The following is a 26,772-nucleotide window of genomic DNA, read 5'->3' as shown; positions in this document are numbered from 1 at the left end:
CAATGTGACAATTCACCAAATTAACAATGATTTGAAAGTAATCAGAGAAACTTTCAATTAAAACTTAAAAATAATTTACCAATAAACTCTTAAAAAGTTGGTAAAAGCTCAACTCTACTGACAATGTGCCCTAAAATTACATAATAAATAACAAAACTATAATCACAAACAATAATTCTAAATATAAAACAATAATTAGCATATGAGATTAGCAATAAGGGTTGACAGTATTTTTTGAATTTACTTAGTTATTTTTATTTGTAAGGCTATTGTTATTTTAAGCATTTGTTAACAACTCTGCAGTAGATATTAGTGAACATTTAATTGGCATTTTAGTTTGCTTCAAGTGTGGGTATAGTTTTTAATCAAAAAGAAACTAATTTTATCAAGGCAAATTTAGTTAATCAGAATTTTGAAACATGTGATTATTATGAGTTCCATATTATTTCAAGTTAAGTATTCTGAGACTTTCAAAATACAAATAAACACTTGGATATGCAATTTTCTTAATAAAACATTTTTGCACTTTTTTATTTGCTTTTATTAATTTAATACAGCGAAGTGACCAGGTCGGTGAAGTGACTAGGCTGGTGAAGTGACCAGGCCAGTTAGCAAATTTTGAAATTACCAACATAGTTGAATTATGTACATAGTGAATGCTTTTGCTGTAAAACTGGAAATAAATTATGAAATACTTGATGATTATATGTACATTAATTTTTGCTGCCTGAACAGCATTTATCTTGGCTTCGGAAAATCTTAAGGTACATTTATATACATCTATATAACTTATTTTATGATGCAAATTGTAGCCATGACCTAGCTGTTACCATCAACTGAGTTATTTCATATTTTCCAAAGTCAACTTCTTGAATCTCTTCTTCCATTATGGTTACAGCATATGTTTTTGAAAATTAGATCCATAGACATTCTGAGATCTCTTGAATTTGGAGACCAAGTTAAATGTGATTTGCTAATTTATACTTAAAATTATATCTTTACAAATTGAAGCAGATGTTAATCTTAGTGTAAAACACTTACTGCTAGTCACTTTGAGTTGCTATTTTTCTGACCCAAGAAAAACATTCCATCTTTTAGAGCTCGTCATTCATCATCTTTGAGTTGACAAATGGCTTGCATTTTTTGCCACACCTAAAACTTGCCAATTTATACATTTCCTGCCAAACTTATCTAGCATTGTATATTTAAATTTATTGCTGAAAGCTTAAAATAAACTAAAATCTGTGACCAAATATTTATTTTAGGTCAAATTTCGTCAGGAATTAGGCAGCCATTGGGTATTGTACAATTTTTTCGTTCATGTTATTTGATAGTATTTTGTTTCTTTTCGGTATGGTTTGGGTATTTTGTTTTTTGATAAGAGTTTTTGATAAAAACATTTTTAGCACAAAAGAAAAAGATATTTAATCCAGACAGGATTCAGCAAATATGAACAAAAAAGTTGTGAGGCTTAATTTTCGAATCTCTTCTTTCTACCAAATCAATTGATTCCTTGTAATGTTTGAAAACCCAAGAATCAGTTGACTGATTTCACAGTTGATTTGTTCTTTTGAAAATAATTAAGATAATAATCTTTCAGGAAAATTCTTCTACCTCATTGATATTTCATGGTTCAGCTTGACAGCAAAATTTGATTTATTAATTTATTTATTGATTGATTTATTGGCTGCATATGGGAATCTTAATAAACATCTCACTGAGCATGGTAGCTGAGTAGCAAGGTAGCAAGGTCACTGAGTGCTCAGTGGTGCTTCTATCAGATGGTTGTTCACCATGGTTTGACTTTAAAGTTTTTAATGTTTTGTGTGAAAAGCACATTAATTTGTTTGTCTCCACCTAATACTATTGAAGTCACACAGCTACTTGATCAAGCAGCAAATAAACAGTTCCATCGATACAACAATAACACACAGGACAAACTCTTTTTTTCTTCCCATAGAATAAATCAAGAAAAAATTTTAAAAATATCTTAGTAACAATACAGAGTTAAATAAAATTCTAGTATAAAATTACCTTATAAATAACCCCTTTCTTATACTTAAAAATTATCTTATAAGTCAAAAAGTAAAAACTTCTTTATGATAGAACTTGATACTGAAGTTAAAATATTTTTATATATGACCAATAAACTCTTAAAAAATATATGGAGTTTATTACTCCACTTTGGTCTAAAATCAAAGTTGAAGTGGATTGAAGAACTTAGATACATCTTATTAGCAATTAAAATGTCTTTTTCATTTAAAGAGACTAAAAGTAAATAAAGTTATAATAAAACTGGCTTTATTGTCTTCATAGAATGTTTATAGTGACAATGTTCTCTTTGCGCATTTGTACTACAGACAATCTGCAGTTCAAATTATTTAAAATTATTTAAAAAACATCATTTAGCAAATAAAAAGGCTTCACTCTTAAGATATAATTGCTTGAAGCTCAGATGTATAAGAACCTATACTAACATTGTCATTATTATTTTTCATTGTAATCGTTTATTAATTACTTTTTTATTATTATTTTTAATGATTTTATTGTTTTTAATTTATTAAATTTATTGATTACAAGATTTATGTACCTTATTTTCAAGTTCAATAACAGTTGGTTGAAAGATGTGACATAAGCTTCTCAATCTGGTATTTTGGCAAACACAAATGAGATGGGTTTATGGACAGAGACAACATGTCTTTGGTCAATCAAATAATAAAAAGTTGAAACCACAAGTTGGATAAAATAAAAAATTATATTTTTTAGGCATCATGTCTCATAAAAAAATGAATAAGTTGTAGTGATCACGTAAAAAGTCATATGCTGTTACCAATTATTTTGCAGTTATTATTATTATTGGAAAGGGATGAATGCCCTTGTTCAACAAGTTTAAATAATTTATGATTAGTAAATTATTATATGGGTTGTGTTATTTGTTTCAAAAAATACTCTATTGTAACTAGCTTGTAAATTCATTTATAGACCACTTTCTTAAATGTGCCTATGTATAGACAAAGAATTGTGCTATTAATGTGCGTGTTTGTATAATATAAAATGCTAAAAAGTGTTGTTGTTTTTTTTGTTTAGACAGTATCACAAGCACACCAAATGTTACAAGCACACCAAATAGGTACTTTTTTAATTTATCTATTGTGTTTTTGTTAGATATTTATGAATGTATTTGTATAAATATTTATGTATATATTCATATTTATAAATATATTTAAATTAAATATTTATACTATATTTATGAATGCTCATAATCCACTATTTATTTTGCACAAAATTAAAATCTAACATACTTTTTTTTATCCTGATTTTTTTTTAATTGAAAACCATTTTTTGTATTAATAACACCCTTATTATAATTTGGTAGATGTCCTTTTATCAAATTACCAGGTTCATATCAGAAACCATGTTTTGTTACAATTTGACATCCCTTTTGAACAGAGAGTTTTATTTCTGAAAATTTTGATAAGTTGCTCTGTTTTATCAAGTTTCATTTTCATCTCAGCATTATGCAGATTCTGTTTTGTTGTTATTGCTGTTCCATTATTATAGAGGTTTTATTGATTAATTTGCATACATTGCTGTTCAATTATTTTAGAGGTTTAATTAATTAATCTGCATACATCACTGTTCAATTATTTTAAAGGTTTAATTAATTAATTTGCATACATTGATGTTCCATTATTTTAAAGGTTTTATTGATTAATTTGCATACATTAAGAGGTAAACAGATTCTACATTTTATTTCTACATTGCATATATTTAATGGGTAAATAGATTCTATCTGTTGACCAGCCTGCACCCCTTCTTTATCTATTAGGCTGGTGCAGATGTATTTTTAATACATTGTTTCCCGTTTAGGATTTTGAATGCTGGATCCTCTTGACTCAATGCATGGGTTTTGCTTGTGTCACTGTTTTTATGACTAGGGAACTCATTCTATTATCTCCTAATGAGGGTACAGCTCTAAAACTCAGTTTTATGGTTCTGAGGCCGGCTGGTAGTCAGGTTTACCAAACTCTGTGGTAGCTCTCAGAGAGGCTGATTCCATCAAACAGCTGAAAAATATCAAAGTATTAACAGTGCCATGTTGCGCATAGATGGTGTCCCTGTTTGTACTTTTGGTGTGCATTGCTTAGGCCACATTTGGAGCCCTTTGTTACGGCTTAGGGTTTATTATTAGTAATGAGGCAATTGCTTAGGCTATTAGACAGTGTTCTGAGTACTATCTATGCTTTGAGTCAAGTTCAACAAATTTAAAAATGAATAAAGTACCAAAACTATAAAACACCAAAAACCATCATCACCAAGTTCTCTAAACCTATCATTCACTAACATTCGTGGCCTTCGAAGTAACTTTTCTTTTGGTAAGTCTTATCTCTTGCAAAGTTCACCAGACCTACTTGCTCTTTGTGAGACTAATTTGAGTTCAGCTGTCTCATCTTGCAATCTTAGTGTTGATAGTTATCTTTCTTTAATTCATAAAGACTCCAATAGTCACATGCTTGGCCTGGGCATTTACATTCGTAAGAATTCACCCATTTGTCGTGAAACTAGGTTTGAATCAACAGACTATTCTTTCATGTGCTTTCGTATAGCACCACTTCACTCTATCACCTTTCTCTTTGTTCTATACCGCTCTCCTTCATCTCAAGACAGCACTCTTTTTGATCTTATTTCTGATCATATTGACCGAGTCCTCTCTCTTTATCCATCAGCCTATATTGTTGTTGTCAGTGACTTTAACGCTTATCACACTGAATGGCTTGGCTCTAGTGTCAGTGATTCTGCAGGCATTAAAGCCCATTACTTTTGCCTTTCTCAATCCCTAACTCAAATAGTTAACTTTCCAACTCGCTTTCCAGACAACCCGAATCATTTATCTTCTTTACTTAACTTATGTCTTGTTTCTGATCCTAGTCAGTGCTCAGTTTCTCCACATTCACCCTTAGGTGCTTCTGATCACAGTTTGATCTCTCTAAAACTAATATCTCATTCTTCTTCATTACCTGAATCCCCCTATTATCGTACCTCTTACAACTACCTAAAAGCTGACTGGGATTTTTTCCGTGATTTTCTTCGTGATGGCCCTTGGGTAGAAATCTTTCATCTTCCTGTTGACAAATGTGCTTCTTACATAACTTTGTGGATTCAGGCTGGCTGATGATTCCAGGTCAAGCCTCACTCTCCTCCATGGTTTTCCTCACACTGTGCTGCTGCGATTGCCAATCGAAACCGTTACTTCCATATCTATCAGCAAAACAATTCTCCAGAAAACAGTTGTCTGTTTATTACTGCTAGAAACCACTGTAAATAGGTTTTGTTCAACGCCAAAGCTCGCTATTCTTAGGTCATGAAATCTTGTATCTCATCTCAAAAATTAGGCTCTTGTGACCTCTGGAGAATCTTTAATAGTATTAAAAATAAGGGCAAATCTTTAATTCCATCTCTCTTGTATGGTTCAGACTTTGTCACCTCACTTAAAGACAAAGCTGAATTGTTTACTAAAACCTTTTCATCAATATCATCTCTTGATTCCACTAGTTGCGTTCTACCTGATATTGCCAACAAACAGGTTGATCCATTGCTTGACATTCGTATCACTCTAGCTTCTGTATCTAAAGTGATTTCCTGCATAGACTTTTCTACAGCTTGTGGCCCGTACAACATACCTGTTATTGTCTAGCAGAAGTGTTTTCCAGAGCTGACGTCTATACTCTACTAGCAAGGTTTTTAAATCTTTAATTAACAAACACTTAATTTCTCATCTTGAATCTAATAACTTTCTGACCATCAATATGGATTTCGATCTTCTTGTTCTACAGCTGATTTGCTAACAGTAATAACCGATAGGTTTTATCATGCATTGGATAAAGGTGGAGAGGTTAAGGCCATCGCTCTTGACATTTCAAAAGCTTTTGATAAAGTTTGGCATGCTGGTCTTCTCCATAAACTTTCTTTCGGTGAATCTGGCAACATCTTTAAGATTATTGAATTCTTCCTTTCCAATCTTAGTATAAAAGTTGTCCTTGATGGACAGCACTCTTCTTCTTATTCTGTAACTTCAGGGGTTCCTCAATGTTCTATCTTTGGCCCTATACTCTTTTTAATTTACATTAACAATCTTCCAGATGTTCTCACAAGGTGGCATTGTTTGCAGATAATACTACCATTTATTCTTGTCCTGATAAGAAGCCAACACTCTCTGATTACTTGGAGGGGGCATTTGAGCTTGAAAAGGATCTCACTTTTGCTACAGCATGGGGCTCACAGTAGCTGGTGAACTTCAATACAGATAAACTTCCTATATTTGTGAACGGTAATGTATTCGATGAGTCATCCACTCTTTGTCTTTTAGGATTAACTCTTTCTTCTGATTTTATATCATATATCAAAACTGTTGCAAACTTAACATCTGCTAAGGTTGCATCTCTTTATCGAGCTCGACACTTTCTTACTTCGGATTCTATTCTCTATCTCTATAAATCTCAAATCGGGCCTTGTATGGAATACTGTTGCTATATCTGGGGCGGATCTTCTAATGATGCCCTTTCTCTTTTAGACAAGGTGCAAAAATGCATTGTAAACATAGTTGGACCTGCTCTTGCAGCCAATCTCCAACCATTATCACATCGTCGTGATGCTGCTTCTCTTTCTTTTTTCTACAAATACTATAATGGGCACTGCTCTAAAGAGCTAGCGTCTCTTGTGCCATCTAAAAAATTCATTCTCGTGTTACTCCACATTCAATTAAGTCTCATTCTTTTTCTGTGACTGTTCCTAAGTGCTCCAAAAATTCTTACTTGTCTAGTTTTTTTCCTCGAACTTTGGTTCTTTGGAATTCGCTTCCTTCATCTTGCTTTCCTGATTCTTTTAGTTTGCAATCCTTTAAGTCGTCTGTCAATCTTTATCTTGCTCTTCAATCTTCATCTTTTTTCTTCCAGTAACTTCCAACTTTAATTAGTGGTTGCTTGCAGCTCAATTATTTTAGAAGTTTTATTGATTAATTGCATACATCACTGTTCAATTTATTTAACATTCTATTGATATTTTAGTTACTTAACAGCTTAAAAACTGAAAACTGAAAATTTAAAAAAACTAAAAATTTCTGATAAAATTAGAAAATATTTTTATGGAAAGTTTAAATTTTTTTTTAAATTTAATTTTTTTTACCAGGGTGTTTATGAATGCATATAAATCTTTAAATAAATCTGTCATAATCAGGGTTGGTGTGTATACCTATATGCGTAGGTGTTTAGGTATACACACCAACCCTGTTTGATATACACAAGTAGTCAAGTAGGGAGGTGCTGAGATTTTTTCTCACTAAAATGTCCTTGATTATTGAAATTAGCTGTATTATTTTAAAAGGCTCAAATTTGTTCATTCGAACTAAAATTCATTAATAGGTGTGTCTGAAACCATCTTTTATGTTTTTTTTTAAGAATAGTAATATGAATATTAAGAACAACCGTTGGTGAAAAAAGAAGGTAGAGAGGATGTTTAAGTTTAAAACTTTTTGTCGTGACTATTATCTTGAATGTGCAAACATTTTTTTCCGGTTTTCAAATTGCTTCGATGGCATTATAATAAATTATAATTCGAATTTCTTTTTTTTATATATATTTTCTGAAAACTACTATTATTACTTGATTAAAATATTATCATTGTTTTTTGTTTTTTTAATGTGTCAGTAATTTATTTTAAAAGAGGTTTCTGTTTCTCGTTTTTTTTAATCTCATACTTTACAGAATAATATGTGAATTTTGCTTTTCAAGGAAGAAAAAAAAAACTCGTAAAATTAACTGGCATTAATCTTTTTTCAAAATTAAATTTGCTATTTCCAGTAAAAAGTTATGAGTTAAAAATGGAAACAGTAGACTATGGGGTTGAATGATATACGCCAATTATTTGCTTGGTAAATAAGGCTTATTAATTATGTCTAAACTTACCAATGAATTTTTATAAATTCTTTGTTTCAACTTATAAATCGATTATTATCAAATCTATTCTAATATAAAATATGCTCCTTAAAAAAAATTGAGCATAAAAACAAAACAAAAAACATACACCGAAGACCAGTAGCATACCAGTAGCAGTTCTTTGTAGGCATTACAACGGCATAAGTGAAATAGTTGGCAGTGGTTCAAACCTAATGTTGCCACAACATTTTGAATCAACTCTGGTAGATACACACATCATGTTATTCAATCAGGACTGTGGTACAACTTTTAATGGTGTAGTCACTTTAGTTATCAACTATTTGCAACACCAAGGTCAATTTCATCTGTTTTCAAAGGTACATCAGGGAAAGATTGGCACAAGCATTTCATCAATCAGAGAAGTCATAAGTTAAGCATCAGAGTCGTTGGCAATATTTCATCACTCAAAGTCGCTTCTTGCACACAAGAAATAGTAGCAAAGTATTTCAATATACTGCGAAGAGTAAGATATAACGATGCAAGTATTAAAGAAACCATTTCATGCCATTTGTGGAATTTTGATGAAATTGGCTTCTCTGGTGATCAAGGAAAGCAACACATGGTTTGCAAACGTGGTGCTAAACGACTATTGAAATTAGTTGGCAACAATGAAAAAATCAATTATACAGTTGGATATTGCATCAATGCTGCTGGTTATAGACCATACATTATTTTTAAATCAAAAAAACGTCTGTACAAAAATAGTGCTTAAGTGGTCGTGGTGCCGTATGCGCAATATCTCCGTCGGGATGGATGGAAATTAAACAATTCGTGCTGTGGCTCCTCGGCGTTTGCATTCCCGCCAGTAAAAAATTTCCAGGTAAACAGTCGGTTTGTTAAAAAATAGTTTTATCAATTAATTATTTAATTAAATAAATCAAACTCTGGTTCAGTGCGAAAATTCAAAAGGCAAGGTTTGGCTTTGTTCAACATGCATTTTAAAGTGATATATAAATGGCACCAAAAAGTGCAGCACGAGTGACAACTTAACTCAACCTCCAGAACCTCTTAAAGACTCAACATCATCACATAATTAATAATACTTTCTTTACTCCTTGGTTGTTTTTTAATTGTTATTATTGGTAGCATTTTAATTGTTATCATTGGTAGCATTTTTTAATTGAGTGTTCTTTTAATTACCAATCAATTTGCATATTTCATTCTCCCCAAATATGAGAGTAGAATAAAGTAGTTGTTTTTTTCTAATTAAATAAAGTTTCCTAAAAAACTTTTTAAAAATATTATTTGATTATTATATTTTAAATACATCTTAAAATTCTTTACAACTTGAATAAAAAAATCAATATCAAAAATTAACTATGTCATTTGACCCTCTTTTAATCTATTTTTTCAAATCATTGAGTTTACTGCATGAATGCGAAGAATTTTACACTTTATTTTAGTGTTCAAAAGTCAGGTTTAGTGGCCAAATGGTTAACTCAAGAAAACAGATATTCTCTCACAGATCCAATATCACCAACTGCTGATACTGATCTAAAACATGAAAGCAAGTCATTATCAGATATTAACTTTGCTGGTGATTCTCCGTTAATTAGCAAGAAAATACCTGGTAATGTAAAAAAAAGTTTTTTTTGACTAGATTACAAATTATTAATACTGTAAAATTAAAAAAACAAAGAGTAATTTGTAAGCACTTGTGCCAGTTTCTATCCTCTCGGTGTTGGTTTTTATACGGTATAAAACGATAATTATCGTTTTGTGCCTTTTCCTATAAAACTTGAAAAAATTGTTTCGTACTGTATTTTTATAAAACTAGAAAAATCTTTTTTGATTTGTATTTTACCTTTTATGTCTTGTATCATTTTTTTGAATTGAAAACTTTTGGTTTAGATGACACGCCTTATGAAAATGGAGATACGGCATCTGTAAAGTCGAAAGATCGTCACTTTCCTTTCATTAAATTGCACAGGAATTCCAGACGTTTCTCTAAGAATCTAACAAAACTGGAGGAGTAGAAACTTTTATTTGTATTATTCTTTATTTATATTACTGTTAATTTTCTAGAACATATTTTTGCAACTATTTAAAAATCTTTTTTATAAATGTTATTTAAACTTTCTTATTGTACATATATTTTTTATAAGATTTTTTTGTAAATATAATTTTTACTATTTATGGTGGCAATTCATCAGCTTTTCGTGTCATGAATTATTTTTGTTACTTATCCTAAATTGTATCGGATATAATACCATCGGAAACGATTATCTTTTAAAGCATGCGTCAATTTATTTTTTTGTATTCCTTTTTATTTTTTTTTTTGTTTTTTTTAAGTGATTCACTTTTAAAACACATTTCATTTGCAAAACTATTAAAATGCAAGACCTCGTGATTTTTTGCAAGGTTGAAAAAGTCCCGGAAATTTTGGAAATTTCAAAAAAAGATAGTAAAATATTGTGAAGTAGATTATAAAAGTTTTAGAAAGCCCCCTTTGAAAAACGCTTCATATATATATATATATATATATATATATATATATATATATATATATATATATATATATATATATATATATATATATATACACATATATATATATACATATTTATATAAATATAACTTTAAGTAACAACTATGATACTTTGTTTTCAAAGTTTTGTAAAACTGCATTATCTCGTTATTTGCTAAGCATATTGATGTTCATTGCCGTAGCTAGCTTTGTAAGGCTTGACTTAATGTGCACATGCATGTGATGGGGCATTTTTTTAAATTGGCCTATAAGTTACTGGAAATTGTAAAATTATATATATAAAGATTTAATTGAATATTTATAGTATTATACAATTTTCTCTTGATTTAAAGACTTTATTGATTAATGAAAGGCAAAAAGTAAAAAATGTTTTTGCTAGGATTTTTTTGCTAAATTTGAACTATTTAAAAATATACTTAGCAATCAAAATAAAGAACTAATGATTTCGAGATCATAAATTCCACCGCTATGTTTAAATAAGTGTTTTTGAGGCTTGAGTCTCACTCGCCACAACCTATGGCACTTATGACTTGATAAATTAACAAATGAGGGGGAGGGGGTGAATCTGTAAAAAGTACCGACTGGTTTCTTTGAAATAAAGAGTCCTTATAAGCTAAAATTCACCCGACGGAGTTGTGTCAAATACCCGACTAAATTCCTCATAAAACCGACAATAACTTGAAAATCACCTTCTTTTTAGGGATAGAACACCCCCTTCCCCAACACACCCTCCCTCTAAAATCGCTTTTGTATACAATCTTCACACATAAAAAATCTTTTTTTCTTTAAAACACTCTTCAAATATAATACACAGTAAAACTTGTTATTCTAAAAACAATTTGATTCTTTGGTTTTTGTGAATATTTTACATCGTAGTCGAGAGAAGTAAAAGCTAGAAATATATTATACACAACCTCAAAAAACAAGCTCGGAAAACATCTACTTTTGTTGTTGTTTCACAAAAGTTATGTAAGTAAAAGTAATATAATGCGCGATTCTTAAATTGACTATAAAAATTTGACTAAAAGATGCTTTTCGCTTGGGTATTTATTGTTTTATATTTTTTGTTAAAATATGTAAAAGAATACCCAAATACTACGGTGATGAAACGCATTATTTTGAAACAAAGAAATTTTATAAAACCATATAATAACTATAAGTTTATTGCAATAAAATATTTCCGGAATTTGAGCAAAATTTCCCGGATAAGAGCATGACGCAATAAGCATGTAAATTTCACCCCCAGAAAATCGCCTCAACACACAGTGGGCCAGAATGCACTTTTACTGGACAAAATTCATAACTAATTTAATATTAGAGCTATATTCACTAAAATTAGTATGAGTACTAATATGATGTCTGCGCTTTTTATGAAGGTAATATTTTTTTATTTCGTTGCTATGGATACCTTTATTTTGCTTAGCAACAACCTACTTTTGTTATCTGCAGATATTTTATAAGTGCTATATTCACTAAATTTGGCATGAGTACCAATATGAGATCACACTTCTTACAAAAGTGATAATTTTTTAAATTTAGTTGTTATGGATACTTATATTGCTTAGTTACCGGATACTTTCCTTAGTTACAAAGTGGTAAATTGATATTTGAATATCTTATCGGATTTTTGACCCACCTATATTGAATAACAATTGAGTATTTAGGTAAATAATGTTTTAGGAATAATAAAAGCAAAAAATAGTGCAAGAAAACGTTATCAATTTTAAATTACATCGAAAAATTATAAAACAATAATATCGTTTGAAAATTGTTTAAGTAATTGTAAAACATCTGAAGGAAATGCTTTATGATTTGTTTGGTGTGATGTTGATTTACGCAATGATGAAATAACAGGATCACTGGAAACTAGGAGTCTATTGATAAGATCAGTATTTGTTGCTTTTCTGGATGTTTTTCGGCTGAAATTTTCGCGATAAGATTTAAAGTCTTTATTTCTAGCCTCTTGAGCTTCCTCTGACATAAGTCTGATGGGTAATGTAAGGCTTTTAATTATGTCATGCCCATGTATCAATACTTTGTGAACTGATTGAGCCATGTAATACCATGGATAAAGGGACACATATAGTCTAAAAGTGTCAAAACAATAATCCTTGAACTTTAAGCAGTCTATATCATATCCTGAAGAGAGCGTTACCAAGATAATGTAAAATCTGAATATAAGGTTTTGATCAATACCCAGAATTTCAGCTGTTTGTTCATATGCTGCAAAAGCACGCCTTGAGGTATTGCCATCATTACTTGTTCCAGAACCACCACTTTTAGTGAAATTAACAACAAGTCCCATTTTGTTCATAAAATCAGTCTGAATCTTTTGTTTAGCTACAGATGCCTTTTCTTTGTGTTCTTTAGATCTTGCTTGCCACTTTCTTGTTTCTTTTTTATATGCAATGTGCAATAACATCTCAAAAAATCGAATCCATGCATGAAGACTGGAAAGACCATATTTGAACTCTCTGTTAGTATAATCTATATTAAGGGTATCAAGACTATTCATATTTTTTGGAGAGACACCACACACTGAACAGCATTGGTATGAGTTATTTTTTTCAGATAGTATTGTTTGAACCTTCCCATCAATCATTGTAAGTTCAATAATACAATTCACTTCAATAGAAGATCCGCAAACCTCTAATAAAATCATACCCAAGCTTTCTATCTCACTTTTAATGTACTGATCTTCTTCAATCACAGATTCCTTGGATTCCATTTTGTATGCAAATCTTATGGGTCTACAATAGGCTGTGGAGGACGACTTTTGATTTCTCCAAATAGGCACCTTTTCGTTGCTGTTGTTAAATCCAGTCAAATCCAATGGGACAAGACAAGTAATAAATAATGATTCTTCACGCTTTAAATCTCTGTTAATGTCGGGTTCTGATAAAACTTGTTTATAAATGCTTTGGCCAGTAGCACCATCAAAACCAGCCTTACACGTTAGTGTCATTGTTTTTATTGCCTTGTCGTTCAATATCAAGTGCCTTAGCACAGGCTCCTGAACTGCACAGATTCTTTGCAAAGTATGAGTCATTAAATCTTTTAAAGGAACTGAAGCTGAATACTCCTCCACTGTTATGTTTGCAGGATAACATTTCAATTTTGCATCTCTGACATCATTGTAAGCGGGGTAGATGTTATATTCTTTCTCCAAGGCTCCGCTTCTAATCAATTGATAGGAAGCTTTTGTCAGACTTGCATCAATTATTAAAGCCAGTGCTTCGTCTGCTGAATATTTAGTTGCTTTATCTGTATTTGATATATTTAAAACATTCTTGGCAGCAATAACAACAGATTCATCTCTAAATTTTTTATTAGCAGCAAAAAATAATTCATTGGTTGAATGAGATTCAATTAAACAAGATACACGCCATTTTTTAGTTTTATTAGAACTATTATCAAATGCAACTGGTTTTCGACCACGTCTACTTGCAGTTGGTTCATTGTCTTTTTTTCTGACAATTAAATATTCATTAAGCCAGTTCACAAACTTCTTTTCAAAATTTTTCACAGTATAGTTTGCAGATTTCCACTTTTTTTTATACAAGTAAACAAATCGTTGAACAGCATGTCTAAAATCAACGTCTTTAAAATCAGCAAATTTTGGCTGAATAAATTTTAATATATCTTCAGTAATATTTTGTTTTGAAATACTAAGATTGTTTTTTTGGAGAAAATTATGAATATCTAAGTTTAACAAAACCATATCTAAATAATTATTGTAACAAGTATTTTGTATTTAAAAGTAAAATGTTATAATATATATGCCGCCTGGACTACTAATACTTGTTAGTAATTAAGTTACTACAAGTGTTAGTAATTAAAATTAAAAGTAATTAAATTACTGTCAGTGTTAGTAATTAAATTACTAGTAATTAAATTACTAGTTGTTAGTAATTAAATTACTAACAACTACCAAAAATATGTTGTTGCTATGTTATGCAAAGTAAGGTATCCATAGTAACCAAAAAAAGTTAACCTCATAAGAATTCTGAATCTCATTTTAATACATACCCCCAATATTGTGTATTTAGCGCAAGTAAAATACTGTTAAAACAACGTTAATGTAAAAATGAGTTCTTGCTATGCAAAATTTAGTACCATAGCAACCAAGTTAAAACATACATAAAATCTGAACGGGGATTTAAGGGGACGAGCAATCAATTAAAACTCGATTGAAGCATCATATAGCTCAAATAAATATAAAACAACACATGGCAAATTGTGGTAATTATTAGTTATGGTGCGGCAAAAAATAAGTTTCTTAAGAAATTTTTTTTTTTTAATCTGTGATTTTCAAAGTATAACTGAGATAACATGCTATGACAAATTTATTTCACACATTGGTTTTTCTTAACTCTAAATACTCTAGAATAACATGTACTAATTTTTTGTTTCAAAAACGTAGATGTAATTGAAATATAACACAACGTTGATGTCACCGTTAATTACTTATTTATAATTTTTATTTTTTTTATTTTATCTCAATATTCAAATGCTTAGAGTCCTGGTAACTAAGGGATTTAATATAAATAAATTATCAATAGATTTCTCCTAATATATGTAGATACTAAAATTAAATAGGTTTTCAAGATTAGACAACTAAAATTTTTCCCATTTTGTCCACCTACTGGCCCACTGTGCAACATCAAAATTTTACTTTTCAATCAATTTACTATTAAATCACCTCAAAATCTACCGGAATGACAGGAAAGAAGTTCAGAAAAAATTATGAAAAAAATTGATAGTATTCGAGAAAAATTGATTAAATAGCCCGAATTATTTTTATAATTTTTATTATATTAGGAGAGTAGCAAATAAATCTTTTTTTTTTTCTGTTTTTTAAAGTCTACATAAAAATATTTTTATTATTATTTCTTTATTTACTTATGTTATTTTATACATCAACCAAAAAAAAAATACCCAAACAAATAAAAAAACAGTAGTATAAATAATTTTAAATAAACATTAAAAAAAAATTGAGACATTTTTTTTAAAATTCTCCTCATATGAAAAATTTCAGATTCTCCTCATATAAGAAAAGTCAAACCTACGCGACGAACTGTGAGTCTGATTATCGCGTAACTTGGAACTCTTAATAGTTTAAAATATTTAATAACGCGTAAATAGTTTTTTGAATGCTAAACGTTAAATGGCAAAAAAATATGCTCGATATTTGTATTGTGCTTGCTGTAATGTTTGTATAGAACTAAAACAGTTTAGTGAAGTTGGTTCATAAGAAAATATTGATAGTTTAAATAAAATCCGAAACAAAGAATTGAATTTGATTACGAAAAATGATAAAATCAGTAAGAATTATCAAAACGCTTTATAACGAAATAAATAAAAAATAAAAAAATAATAATGAAGAATCTATAAACAATAATTCAACTACTACCGAGAATACCGATAACGCATTTTCATTCCCAGTAAGCGATTTATCAGTATTTTCAGCTGAATGTGTAATAGACAACAAAGATAATTCTAGGGTTTTAAATTCACAAGTTCATTTAAAAGAAACAACTGACAAAAAATGCAATTCTGACGATGAATCAGTATTTGTAGATTTTTTTCGTTCTCTTTTGTCTCACAAAAGCTGTCTTGTTCGTGGAAAGAAAAACTTATACAAAAAGTTGAGAAACATTTTTAATGAAGCGATTGTTGACGTCTATATAAAAAAAAAATATTGATTCCACCTAGTTCGAGGTATTGCAGCATTCATCTTTGTCAATCGTCAAATCTATTAATCAAACAAAGTATGGAGATGTTATCAATTGGTAAAGTTAATATAAAACTCAAAAAAAAAAAGAGGTTAAAAATCTTTTCAAAGTAATATAAATGTCTCAAAATAACTGGATTTACAAGGAGACAATTTATTGAAATAAGCGAATCATTTGATTCAATGAAAAATTCAATCCAGCGCTCTAAAACCTAAGCTTTGGCAATATATCAATTCTGGCTCATAACTGGGTTGAATCATTTGACAATATCAATGTTTTTTAATTTGGATCCTGAATTTGATATAAGTTGGTTACTTTAACATATCAGAGAGTCACTTACCATTAATTTTGTTCCAAATAATCTAGGTGTAAACTACATCCTAAGAAATAAATTATTAAAAAACATTAGCCTCATTGCTAAAGAGATTTTTCAAACAAGTGATGATCATTTTGATATTAATAGCAGATGGAACTTACTGCTATTGTCAAAAGAGTAGCAATAAAGTTTTCAGCGTAAAAAATACATATGTCCAAAAAAAGAAACACTTGGTAATGCCATTCGTGATATGTTTTTCTAACGGATATATCTTAGATGTTTATGGCCTTTTCGAAGCAACAAAAAATGACGCGACTATATTAAGTGAGATTCTAGTCAAGGACCAAAGCTCAAGTTCTTTAATTCGACCAAATGACGTCATTATGTTGGACTGCGGATTCCGTGATTGTATTAAAGAGCTTAAGAAAGATTCTAAACTTAATCCAAAAATGCCAGCTTGTCTTAGAAAAGGCCAGAAACAGTTAACAACTTTGGAAACAAATCAATCACGCTTCGTTACAAAGTCTTGATGGGTTATTTAAGTTATCAATAGCTTTCTTAAGCAATCTTTTTGAGCCTTGTATAAGGTTCGCAACATAAGCCTCGTTCATACTCTAGATAATTACCGGATTGATGCCACTTTGATTAATAAATAATTTGGAAGATTACTCTTCGATAATGATAACAAAGTAGAAATCATTAGAATTATGATAGAGAGCCTTAACAAATAGAACTTAATCGAAACATTAATTAACACGAAAAAGAAAAGAAGCTTCACTGTAAAATTTTTGCGTCACGGTAAGGAAGGAGGCGTGAACTTCCTGGTTAAATGCACTTCCGCGGTGCTCTGTGACAAGAACGTTAGGACTTCTTGGGGCACCTAAAATATAAAAATATAAAAAATAAATAAATAAAAAAAAAAATTGCCTTTACTAAATTGGAATCCTAAGATATACGGTACTTGATCAAAATACAAAACAAACCTATATAACTATAGGTTTGTCTCAGCTTAGGTAAAGCTTGAGTTATGTATCGGCGCATCTTAACAAAGGAAAATACGAGTAAAGACTTAATGGAACAATCGATTCAACCCAATGTTCTAAAATAATAAACTTAGATGTCTGTTCTAGGCACAGTAAAATGACTAAATACATGGTATATATTAAGTATTTACCCAACATCAATGATCAATTCGGCATCGACTCTTGGTATTGTATATGTAAAACAGGAATGCGTACTGTCGGCTGCTGTAGTCACATTGCAAGAGTTATTTTGTTTCTTTCAAGCGACGAAAAAAGAATCAAAAAAATTAAAAGCCAAGCTGTTTCGATGTTGTCTGTTTTTCCAAAGTTAGCTGTATTGGAGACGAGTGACAATAATAATAAAGATGATAACAAGTCTGAAAAAAGAAAATTAGAAATAACAAAATGACGAAAGGTGATAAAGTAAAGCTTGGTTGAGTGAGTTAGAAGTAGACAAAGTTCAAAACTCTGACAAGGATAAGACTTTTTCAGATGATTCCTTACAGATGATGTCATCACCAAAGAAATTCAAAACTTTTCAATCACCTAATAAAAATAAAAATATAGAATGGTTCTTCTTAAAATTGCCTAAATGGGAATCTAAACGTACAATAAAGTCTAATTCAACAGCTCTCGTTATTAATCACACTTGTACAATAGATTACCTTTATTTCATCTCTTTGAACATTAGTCCAACTCGCACCAAACTTGATGAGCCTTTTGCAATGTAGTCCTTTAAAAAAATCTTTATATGATATTATTCAGCTAATAGATAAAGATGAATAGGATGAAGCAAAAACTGATTTTACCAACTATATTTATGGATGGATGCTCTCTAATAGATTGCTTTGGATCTGAATATGAGTTTTTCATTCAGTATTTTGCTGATTTTCAATCTTATGAAACCACGACTGAATGCAAAAAATGTAAAACTATTCAGAAGAGACTTATAAAAGACATTTTTTTTGAATGGGAAATTAGCGTTGTCATTCTAAACATGCAAAAGGAAAGGCTATGCTTGGATTGGGGCAGCATTATGGCTATTAAAAATCGCTCTATTGCGAAACCTCCTTTTTTTTACGTAGAAACAGCCCAGCAATCAATTTTTACAGTTGATGACCACCTTGACAAGCTTTTTTTAGAGAACAGAACAACCTATCGTTTTTTGTGTTGTACATTTTGTAAAAATAGTCACTTTCGATCAATTTTTAAGCTAAACTCAATGTTGTACTTAATTGAAAATCTTAATCCAAAGCAACATGACCTAGCTATACCTCGCCACTCGGTTAACACAAGCTTCTACTTTTTGAGTAATTAAAAATGTAAAAACTGACTTTAAATTAAACTGGTTCCAAAGTTTTGAATAGAGATTAGTAAAAAAAAAAAAATTCAGCATAATTCTTCACACGCATTGTTGTTATTACTCTTTAATGTAAGCATATATTGACGAAAACGCATAAATTATGATAATAACGAGGGGTGACTTTCAGACTGTCTTTTAGGAATGTTACCAACAAAGATCTCAATATACCTATTTTTATTAATAACCAGCGCCTCTTAATTATTAGAAAACTGTTTAGAAGTTTTAGGATCTCCCTAGACAGTAGGGGGGCCGGAGAGAATGTCTTATTACGTCATGCTCTTTCCGGAAATTTTCAACCGTAATTTTTTGTAATTTGTTTTGTATTTTAGACAAATTTTAATGGTTGAAATAAGTGTATTGTAAGTCATCTAGGCCTGCCACACTTATGTTGTTGTTTATAACATTATAATATATAAATTTCATACAGAAAATTCAATATAAGTAAAGATGAGTTCATTTTTCTACTTTTAGCTAAAATAAACTAAAAATTGACTTGCGTCACTAGGATTCTCACAAAATCACTTAATTATTTTTTTTTAGAATTTGACCGTTTGATATGTTATAAACCTCTAACGATACCAATTTAAGTTTGCTTTTTTATTAGTAAATAAATAATCACCTCGAATATTTGAAAATGGAAAAAAACAACTTGCGGTAACATACAGTAGTGGTGTGTTAGTAGAGTGAGTGCTTCAAAAGCGAGAGAAGTGCGGAATTAAATTGTTGTTAAAACCCTAATTATTGTACCGCACTCGACTAGTTCCTGCAAGAAGCAGCCTTGTATAAGGATCAGATTTAAGATTATGATTGGTCCAAATAGATTTGAGGCGAGGGTCAGGTTGCTCTAGATTTATAGTTAACCCTAATCCTGACTTTCAAATAATCGTTTTTATATCTGTGGAAGAGTGCGTCATATCTGACATACTTATTAGAGATGTATCAACTAATGTTCAGACGTATTTGTTAAAAGCGCAAAAAAAGATTTAAAGAATGATTTATTATTAAAAAATGATTTATTAATTATGTGCTAGTTATTGTCAACTCTTAAACTTTTTATTTTCATCTGTGATATTTTGGTTACTATCGCTTTCAGCTTGAGGTTAAAATAAATGAGCATTTCAGGTCATCATATTTACTGTCTCTTTTGAAAAAAGCAACATTTTTTGTGCCGTTTTGATCTACTATGTATACTATAACTACTTATGCATGGCTCCGAAGTTAACAGCATAATTCTGTGTTGCAATCGATACGAGAGAATTTTGACTAAAATTTTGCCTGTAGTACCAAAAGTGCTTGTTTTGGGCTTCAGCTGCCTCCTCAGATAACTGTCCAATAGGGAGGATTTCATAAGTTATTACTTTGGCAACATGCATAAAAACTTTATGCGTAGTCAGAAACATGGAATACTAACGTAACGTTTTATATACTTTTTAGCAGTTTCTTGAGCAAAAGCGTTTAAAAATAGATAATTGATGCTGTTTAAAATTTAAGAGCATAAACCTTCCATTTAAAAGGACTTCCAGAAGTACGTATAAATGTTTTATTATATCCAAGTAAACACCATTTATAAATGAAAGGTTTCGAGGTGTGAAATAATCTTCTTGACATGTTACCATTTTTACTATTTCCAAGCCCTGCTTTAGGTTTATTAAAATTAATTTATTAAAATTATTTATTTTATTATTTATTAAAAACTCTACTTCTTTTTTGAAGGATGTTTTTATTTTTTATTGCTTTTCTGCTTTTTTGACAACTTTTTTTTTCATCAGATTGAGCTTCGAATTTATGCTATCGAAGTTTTTTACATTCGAAGTTCTAATAATGGTATTAAATCAATTTTTTACATTCGAAGTTCTGCAAATTGCTTTAAAATATATATATTTTTTCTGTTACCTAAACTACATAATAAAACTGAATTAAAATAACTTTATATTATTAATATTCTGAAAATTGAGATGAAATAATGCTTAAAATCTCCCTCTACACCCCATTTTAAATATGCTATTCAGAAACGATATTGATGGCTGAACTTAGTTAAGCTAAATTTTTTTTCCTACGGGTTTCAGTGTTATTTTATTAGGATCTTTGGTATCACTCTCAACTAAATTGCAGGAATGGTAGAGTCTAGCTAATTGACCTATTTACTTTTTTTTTACTATTAATAATTGGTTTATTTTTTATTACAATAGTAATGTATTGTCGCTTTGTTTTGTATAATAAATTTAAATTAAATTTAAAAAAAAAAATTATTTTTGTAAGTTGATTATAGGTTAAATATCAATTTGAAAAAGCATTAAGTTAATGTAATTTACTAATACTTAATGTAAAACTTAATGTAAGTAATAATTAAAACTTAATGTAACTAATAATTAGTAATGTATAAACTGTGAAAAAAATTTACAAACTTAAAACAATTATAATAGTTTCTTGATCAAAATCACAATAAAAAAACTTTTCCGGTGATAAAAACAATTGTTAAAACTAAAACATTTAATAATAACCGGAATTTAATTATAACCGGAATTTAATAATAACCGGAATTTAATAATAACCGGATACAAAAGAAAAGTAACAAAAACGTTTGTAACTTTTTTATATTAATTACTTTTAATTATAAAAACAAATTACTTTTTCAACTAGTTACGTATTTTAAAAATTAACTTTATCTTAACAAAATTTAGATTAATATAACTTTACTATTTTTTTTTTTAATGATTTATATTTAAATTTAAATGTTTAATGCTTTACATTTAAAATTCCATTACTTTTTTACATCGAAATAAACAAAAGTGCTGTCCCTAATTTAATTTGAGCTCATAATTTGCTGAGCCAAATATATTAACTTTTGTAGGTCTAGAATTATTTTTACAATTAAATTAAAGTTAGATGGATTTATTTAGTTGGGAAGAACATGAAGGACAACCCCAGCTTAAAATTTCCCTGCTTTTGGAGTTTTGGTTGAGTTAAGCCTAGTGATGGTGTCGCGATAAAAATTAAAATATTTTGGGCAGATGTTAACTGTATCCAGCTAACAATTTGTAGAAGATTTTCTAAGCAAAGACTAAAAGGTGATCAGTCTCGCACTCCTTCATTATCTATTAGGCTGGCATAGATGCAAACCTGTGTTTCGTTGTTTCCTTGCCTTGGATGATGAATGCTGGATGAATCCTTGCCTTGGATGATGAATGCTGGATCTTCTTGACTCTACTCAAAGATTTTTGTTTGTACATTATGCAAATTTCACCAGGTTTTCTTGCTCTTTACAAATGCATATATTTAAATTTGGCTGTTCCTTCTTCAGATCATTGGTGGTCACAACCCTTTGGTTTGCAAAGACTCTAATAGTTGCATGTTTGGCTTGGCCGTATACTTAGGCAATCACTTCGCAATACACATCAATGCGCAATTACGCAGCAATTGCCCATTTGCAGCCTGGTATAGTGGTTAGAGCTCTTGCTTCAGAATTGGAGATCCACGATTCAAAGTTGGTCTTTACCATATATGCATCATTAGAAAGGAAGAAGGCGTGAACTTCCAGGTTAAATACCAGTCCAGGTTAAATACCACAATAAGTAATAATAATAATAATAAAAAATTCGCCTATTTGTCAAGAAATCAAGTTTGAATCCTCTGACCATTCTTTTATGTGCTTCCGCTGTGTACCTCTTCACTCTTACAAAGTATCACAATTCTCTAAAGTTACACCAAAATCTTATAACAACGCGTAGATACAAAGGTTGTTTAATTGGTCATGATTTCCAACTCTTGCAAAAAAGGGGTACCAGCCACTTTTACCATCAATTATTACTACTGCATATGACGGTAAAAGAAAATTTAATAAAAAGAAAACTGATTTAAAAAAAGTAGAAAAATATTTTCAGTATTCAATAGCAGATTGTAAAATATTTTATACAGCTCTTTGCATGGCTAACAACTTTGACAAACAACAAATGCCAAGAAATAAAAGATGACAACTTTTTTAACAATTTTTGGATTTGTGTATACATAAAAGAATTTTTATGAGAAAAGCATTAATTCAGAAGCTTAAATTAAAAATAATTATTTGAGAAATATATTTTTTATTAATAAAATTCAAAAAATAATTCTATAATTTTTTATTCATTTATTCTTATATTTAAACTTTTATACTAACTTATTTTTTACGTGTACAAACTTATGAATAAGCGTTGTTTTTTTCATTATAAGTTAAAACTGTATATGTAGCTTATAAAAAACATTGCAGCGGGTGCTCAAAACGAAGAAACTGCAAAGAAAAAAAGAAAAAAAAAAGTAAAAATGTATGCACTATTCTTTCTGTTTTATATTCGTCCGTATAGATGCATACAGTGTATAATATATGCATACAGTGTATAATATATGCATACAGTGGTGACTCAAAAAATGAGAGCCACCATAAAATTTCCACATTTTTAAGGTTTACGTGCCAAAATTACCAATTTTGGCATACATTGAATTTCTAAATCAATTGGTTCATGAACACTTAGGTATTTTAGAAAAAAAACTGTGATAACTTTTATATGTTTTATTACAAAAAAAAAAATACTTTAAATAATTCTTTAACATCTACATCGACATCAATATTTTGTATGACCACCTTTAGCTGCGATGACTGCTGCAACTCTCCTTGGCATGCTCTTTATCAAATTTAAGCACTGTTTTTGAATGTTTTCGTTACGGTGCCATACTTCAATTAATCTTTCAATTAAATTTTGTTTATTTCCCGCTTTAAAAGTTCTCATAAATTTTCTATTGGATTTTGGTCTGGTGAATTTCCTGGCCAGGGTAAAACAGTAATTTCTTTGTTGTCTAAATACGCTTTTTGCTTTATGGCATGGAGGCGAATCATTTTGGAAAATAAATTTTCCATCTTGAAACCACTCCTTTGCCTGAGGTATGAGGCGTTCCTCGAGAACTTTAACGTACTGATCCTGGTGCATCGTATTTTGTACAATATACACCTTTCCTGTTCCTTGGCCACTTATAACAGACCACACCATTATTTTAAGTGGTTGTTTTACTCTTTGCACCAAACAGTCCTCATTAAACTTCTCGCCTTCTTTTCTTCTCACAAAATTGGTTTTATCCATCATGATCTCTATAGTGGATTCGTCTGAGAAGCAAACCTTAAAAGTCAAAGTTATAAAAATTAAAAAACACCATTTTTTTAATAAGTAGCCAAAATATGTAAAGGAATTCAGTTTATAAGAATGATTTTTTTTAAACATACCTATTTCCAATCATCAGCAGTAAAGTGTAAATGATTTTTTGCCCATTGTAGGCGTTTTCTTTCATAGCTTCAGTGAGCTTGGGTCTGATTGCAGGTCTACAAACTTTGAAGCCGTATTCTGCCAATCTTCTACGAAGAGTCCCCAAAGAAATTGATATTCCTTGTTCCTTAAGGATTTCTTTAAGGACTTTTTTTGATTTTCTCCTATTTTCCACCACCATATCTCTTATTTTTCTCTCTGTTCGTGGGGTTGTCACTCGATGTCTGCCACAGTTTTTCCTTATTTCTGACGACAATGGTTCATTTTTCCCCATTTTTTTCTTAATTCTATCGACTGTTGCCATAGAAACCTTTACATTCTTTGCCTTTTGTCTATTGGAGCTATTTCCAGCCAATATAAGACCCTGAATCAGTCCAATTAGAGATGGTGAAATATCCTTTTGTTTTCCCATTGCTTTAAAGATAACAAAAAAAGAAGGTTAGGTTATGTTGAAAATAAAATAAATAAAAAAATATTAGATTTTTTAAACGTTCAAATAGAAGAAGCACTTACCTTTTTTCAGAAAAAAATTTCAGTGAAAAATATGAAAACGAAAGTAATTTGTTCTTGGACTAAATATTGCTGTCAAAAATCCACGCGTATTCAAAAAACTACCGTTAATAACTCAAATGCTACTAACTTCATTACAGTGCAATAAAATGTGTTGCCACTATGATAAAATAATGCATATTTGTGACATTTGCTAATTGAAATCAAATAACTACAAACAATTTGGTATTTCAAATACGTATTTTATGAAGAATTTAGGGCGGCTCTAATTTTTTGAGCCACCACTGTATATGCGTATTGGTATTTACTAACAAAAAAAAAAATTTAATAAAATACAAGTAAATAAAATAGTTTTTTTCATGTGTTTCAAATCGTCTTTTCGTAAAGTATATTTAGGGTAGATTAGGGTAAATAAGCACCTCGGTAATATGAGTATACTAAAAGTTTTTTAAGATGTACGCTGTGAAGTCAAAGTTACTTTGTATATTTTAAATAAGAAGAATCAGTATAATTAGCGTAAGTTTATATGCAGTAGTTAGTGGCTCTCATCTAATTTAAACGCTATTAAGTTTTTTGCTTTGTAAAAATATTATCATCTCGCATAAATAAATCTGTGCCGCGAAATTTTGATGCTTTTAATGAAATTTAATTTTTCACAAAGAAAAATATGTTAACTAGAAATCTGTTCAATTTTTGTTTGAAAACAATGCACAGAAACATATAATTTTGCTTAATTTAAAGATAGCCATTTTGTGTGATATGAGCATGCTCAAATTGCCCAGTGTTTTTCATTGAAATTACCTGTTTTAAAGTTCTAAAAATGTAGTGGTTTTAATTGCTTTTTCAATAAAAACAAAGCATAGTTAAAACTTTCAATATTCTAACTGTAATAAATATCTTTCTATAATTTAAGTTCTTCGGTTGGTATTTTTTCATTTAGTTAATGTTATTTTTTTTGAACTAATTTAAAGTGCTCATATTACCAAGTGGTCTGGTAATATGAGCATTTTTGCTACTTTTTTAAAACCTTTGTATAAGAAAAAATTTCGGGTGCCCAATTATCTTAGTAGATCTTGAGTAGTGATTCCTAAAAATTGCTTTTTCGAAAAAAACTTTAGATCCAGCATAATTATTTTTGAAAATAATCTAACTTTTGCTTATGTTGCTCACAGAGGCGATTCTACGAATAAAATGAGTGTGAATCCTTAAAAAATACCAACTGGCTTCCTAAAATTTACCCGACTGAATTATGTCAAATACTCGACTAGCCGACTAAATTTGTAAAAGCGACTATAACTTGAAAATCACCTTCTTTCGGGGATGTCACCCCCAACCCTTCTTTGCTTTACACACATACCTGTAAAAAAGCCTCTAGATGTTTGTAATACCCTAATCACACAAAAAAGTTTAATATACGCTCTAACAAGCGATTTATTTAATTTTTAGTAAAAAATTACAGTAATTAACCATTTCTACGGTATATGATTAATATTATTTTTATAAAAAATAAAATTTACTAAAGTTATCTATATTTTTTATTTATCTACTCCAATATTCATAAACAATTAAGATTTTTTATGTAAAATATATATTTTTGTTGATCCTGAAAAATTTTAATTAATGGGGCTTGTGTCCATTTTGAAAACAAAAGAAACGAAATCAATTTGTTCGATAATTACAAATGTTGAAACTAAATTTTGACGCATATGGTGTGTTGCGTGTACAAGTTATTTGATTGGCAAGCCTTACGGAATTGTCGCTGACAGCTGACATTGCGGGTGAAAAACTGAAACTAATTATGGCAAGTCGTGCTCCACTTAGGTTTGCATTTTTAGACAATTTCTATACTAAATCAGTATCAGCAGTTTGTGGTAAAAAAATCAAGTTGGTTTTATATAATTGAGATTGGAAACGTATTCAGTTATGTTGACATTCAACACCAAACAGAATGGCATGTGATTGTATAGGAGAAGCAAGAAATTTTTCTTAAAGAACAAAATTTACTGCGTAGCAAATAAATAGCAGTACACTGAACATAGTGTACATCTACTGATATCCA

The 26,772-nt window shown here is 29.9% G+C and overlaps 2 protein-coding genes across 3 annotated transcripts in view; one reads left to right on the top strand and one right to left on the bottom strand.

The window, feature by feature from the left end:
• The window catches only part of LOC100197441 (uncharacterized), a 91,032-nt gene extending 80,887 nt beyond the window's left edge, over nucleotides 1–10,145 (top strand). For both annotated transcript variants that reach the window (XM_065793922.1, XM_065793921.1), the window contains exons 16-18: nucleotides 3,088–3,130; nucleotides 9,395–9,561; nucleotides 9,843–10,145. In XM_065793922.1, coding sequence (XP_065649994.1) covers nucleotides 3,088–3,130; nucleotides 9,395–9,561; nucleotides 9,843–9,967 — 335 coding nt within the window. In that variant the 3' untranslated portion in view covers nucleotides 9,968–10,145. The remainder of the gene's footprint in view (nucleotides 1–3,087; nucleotides 3,131–9,394; nucleotides 9,562–9,842) is intronic.
• Nucleotides 10,146–23,510: 13,365 nt separating this feature from the next.
• LOC136078814 (uncharacterized) lies at nucleotides 23,511–24,023 on the bottom strand. The gene has a single exon (XM_065794625.1). The coding sequence runs from the start codon at nucleotides 24,021–24,023 to the stop codon at nucleotides 23,511–23,513; it is 513 nt and encodes a 170-aa protein (XP_065650697.1).
• Nucleotides 24,024–26,772: the final 2,749 nt, after the last annotated feature.

This window comes from Hydra vulgaris, chromosome 03 (assembly GCF_038396675.1).
Source record: "Hydra vulgaris chromosome 03, alternate assembly HydraT2T_AEP".
Lineage (NCBI taxonomy): Eukaryota > Metazoa > Cnidaria > Hydrozoa > Anthoathecata > Hydridae > Hydra > Hydra vulgaris.
This window is presented reverse-complemented; position numbering and strand designations above follow the sequence as displayed.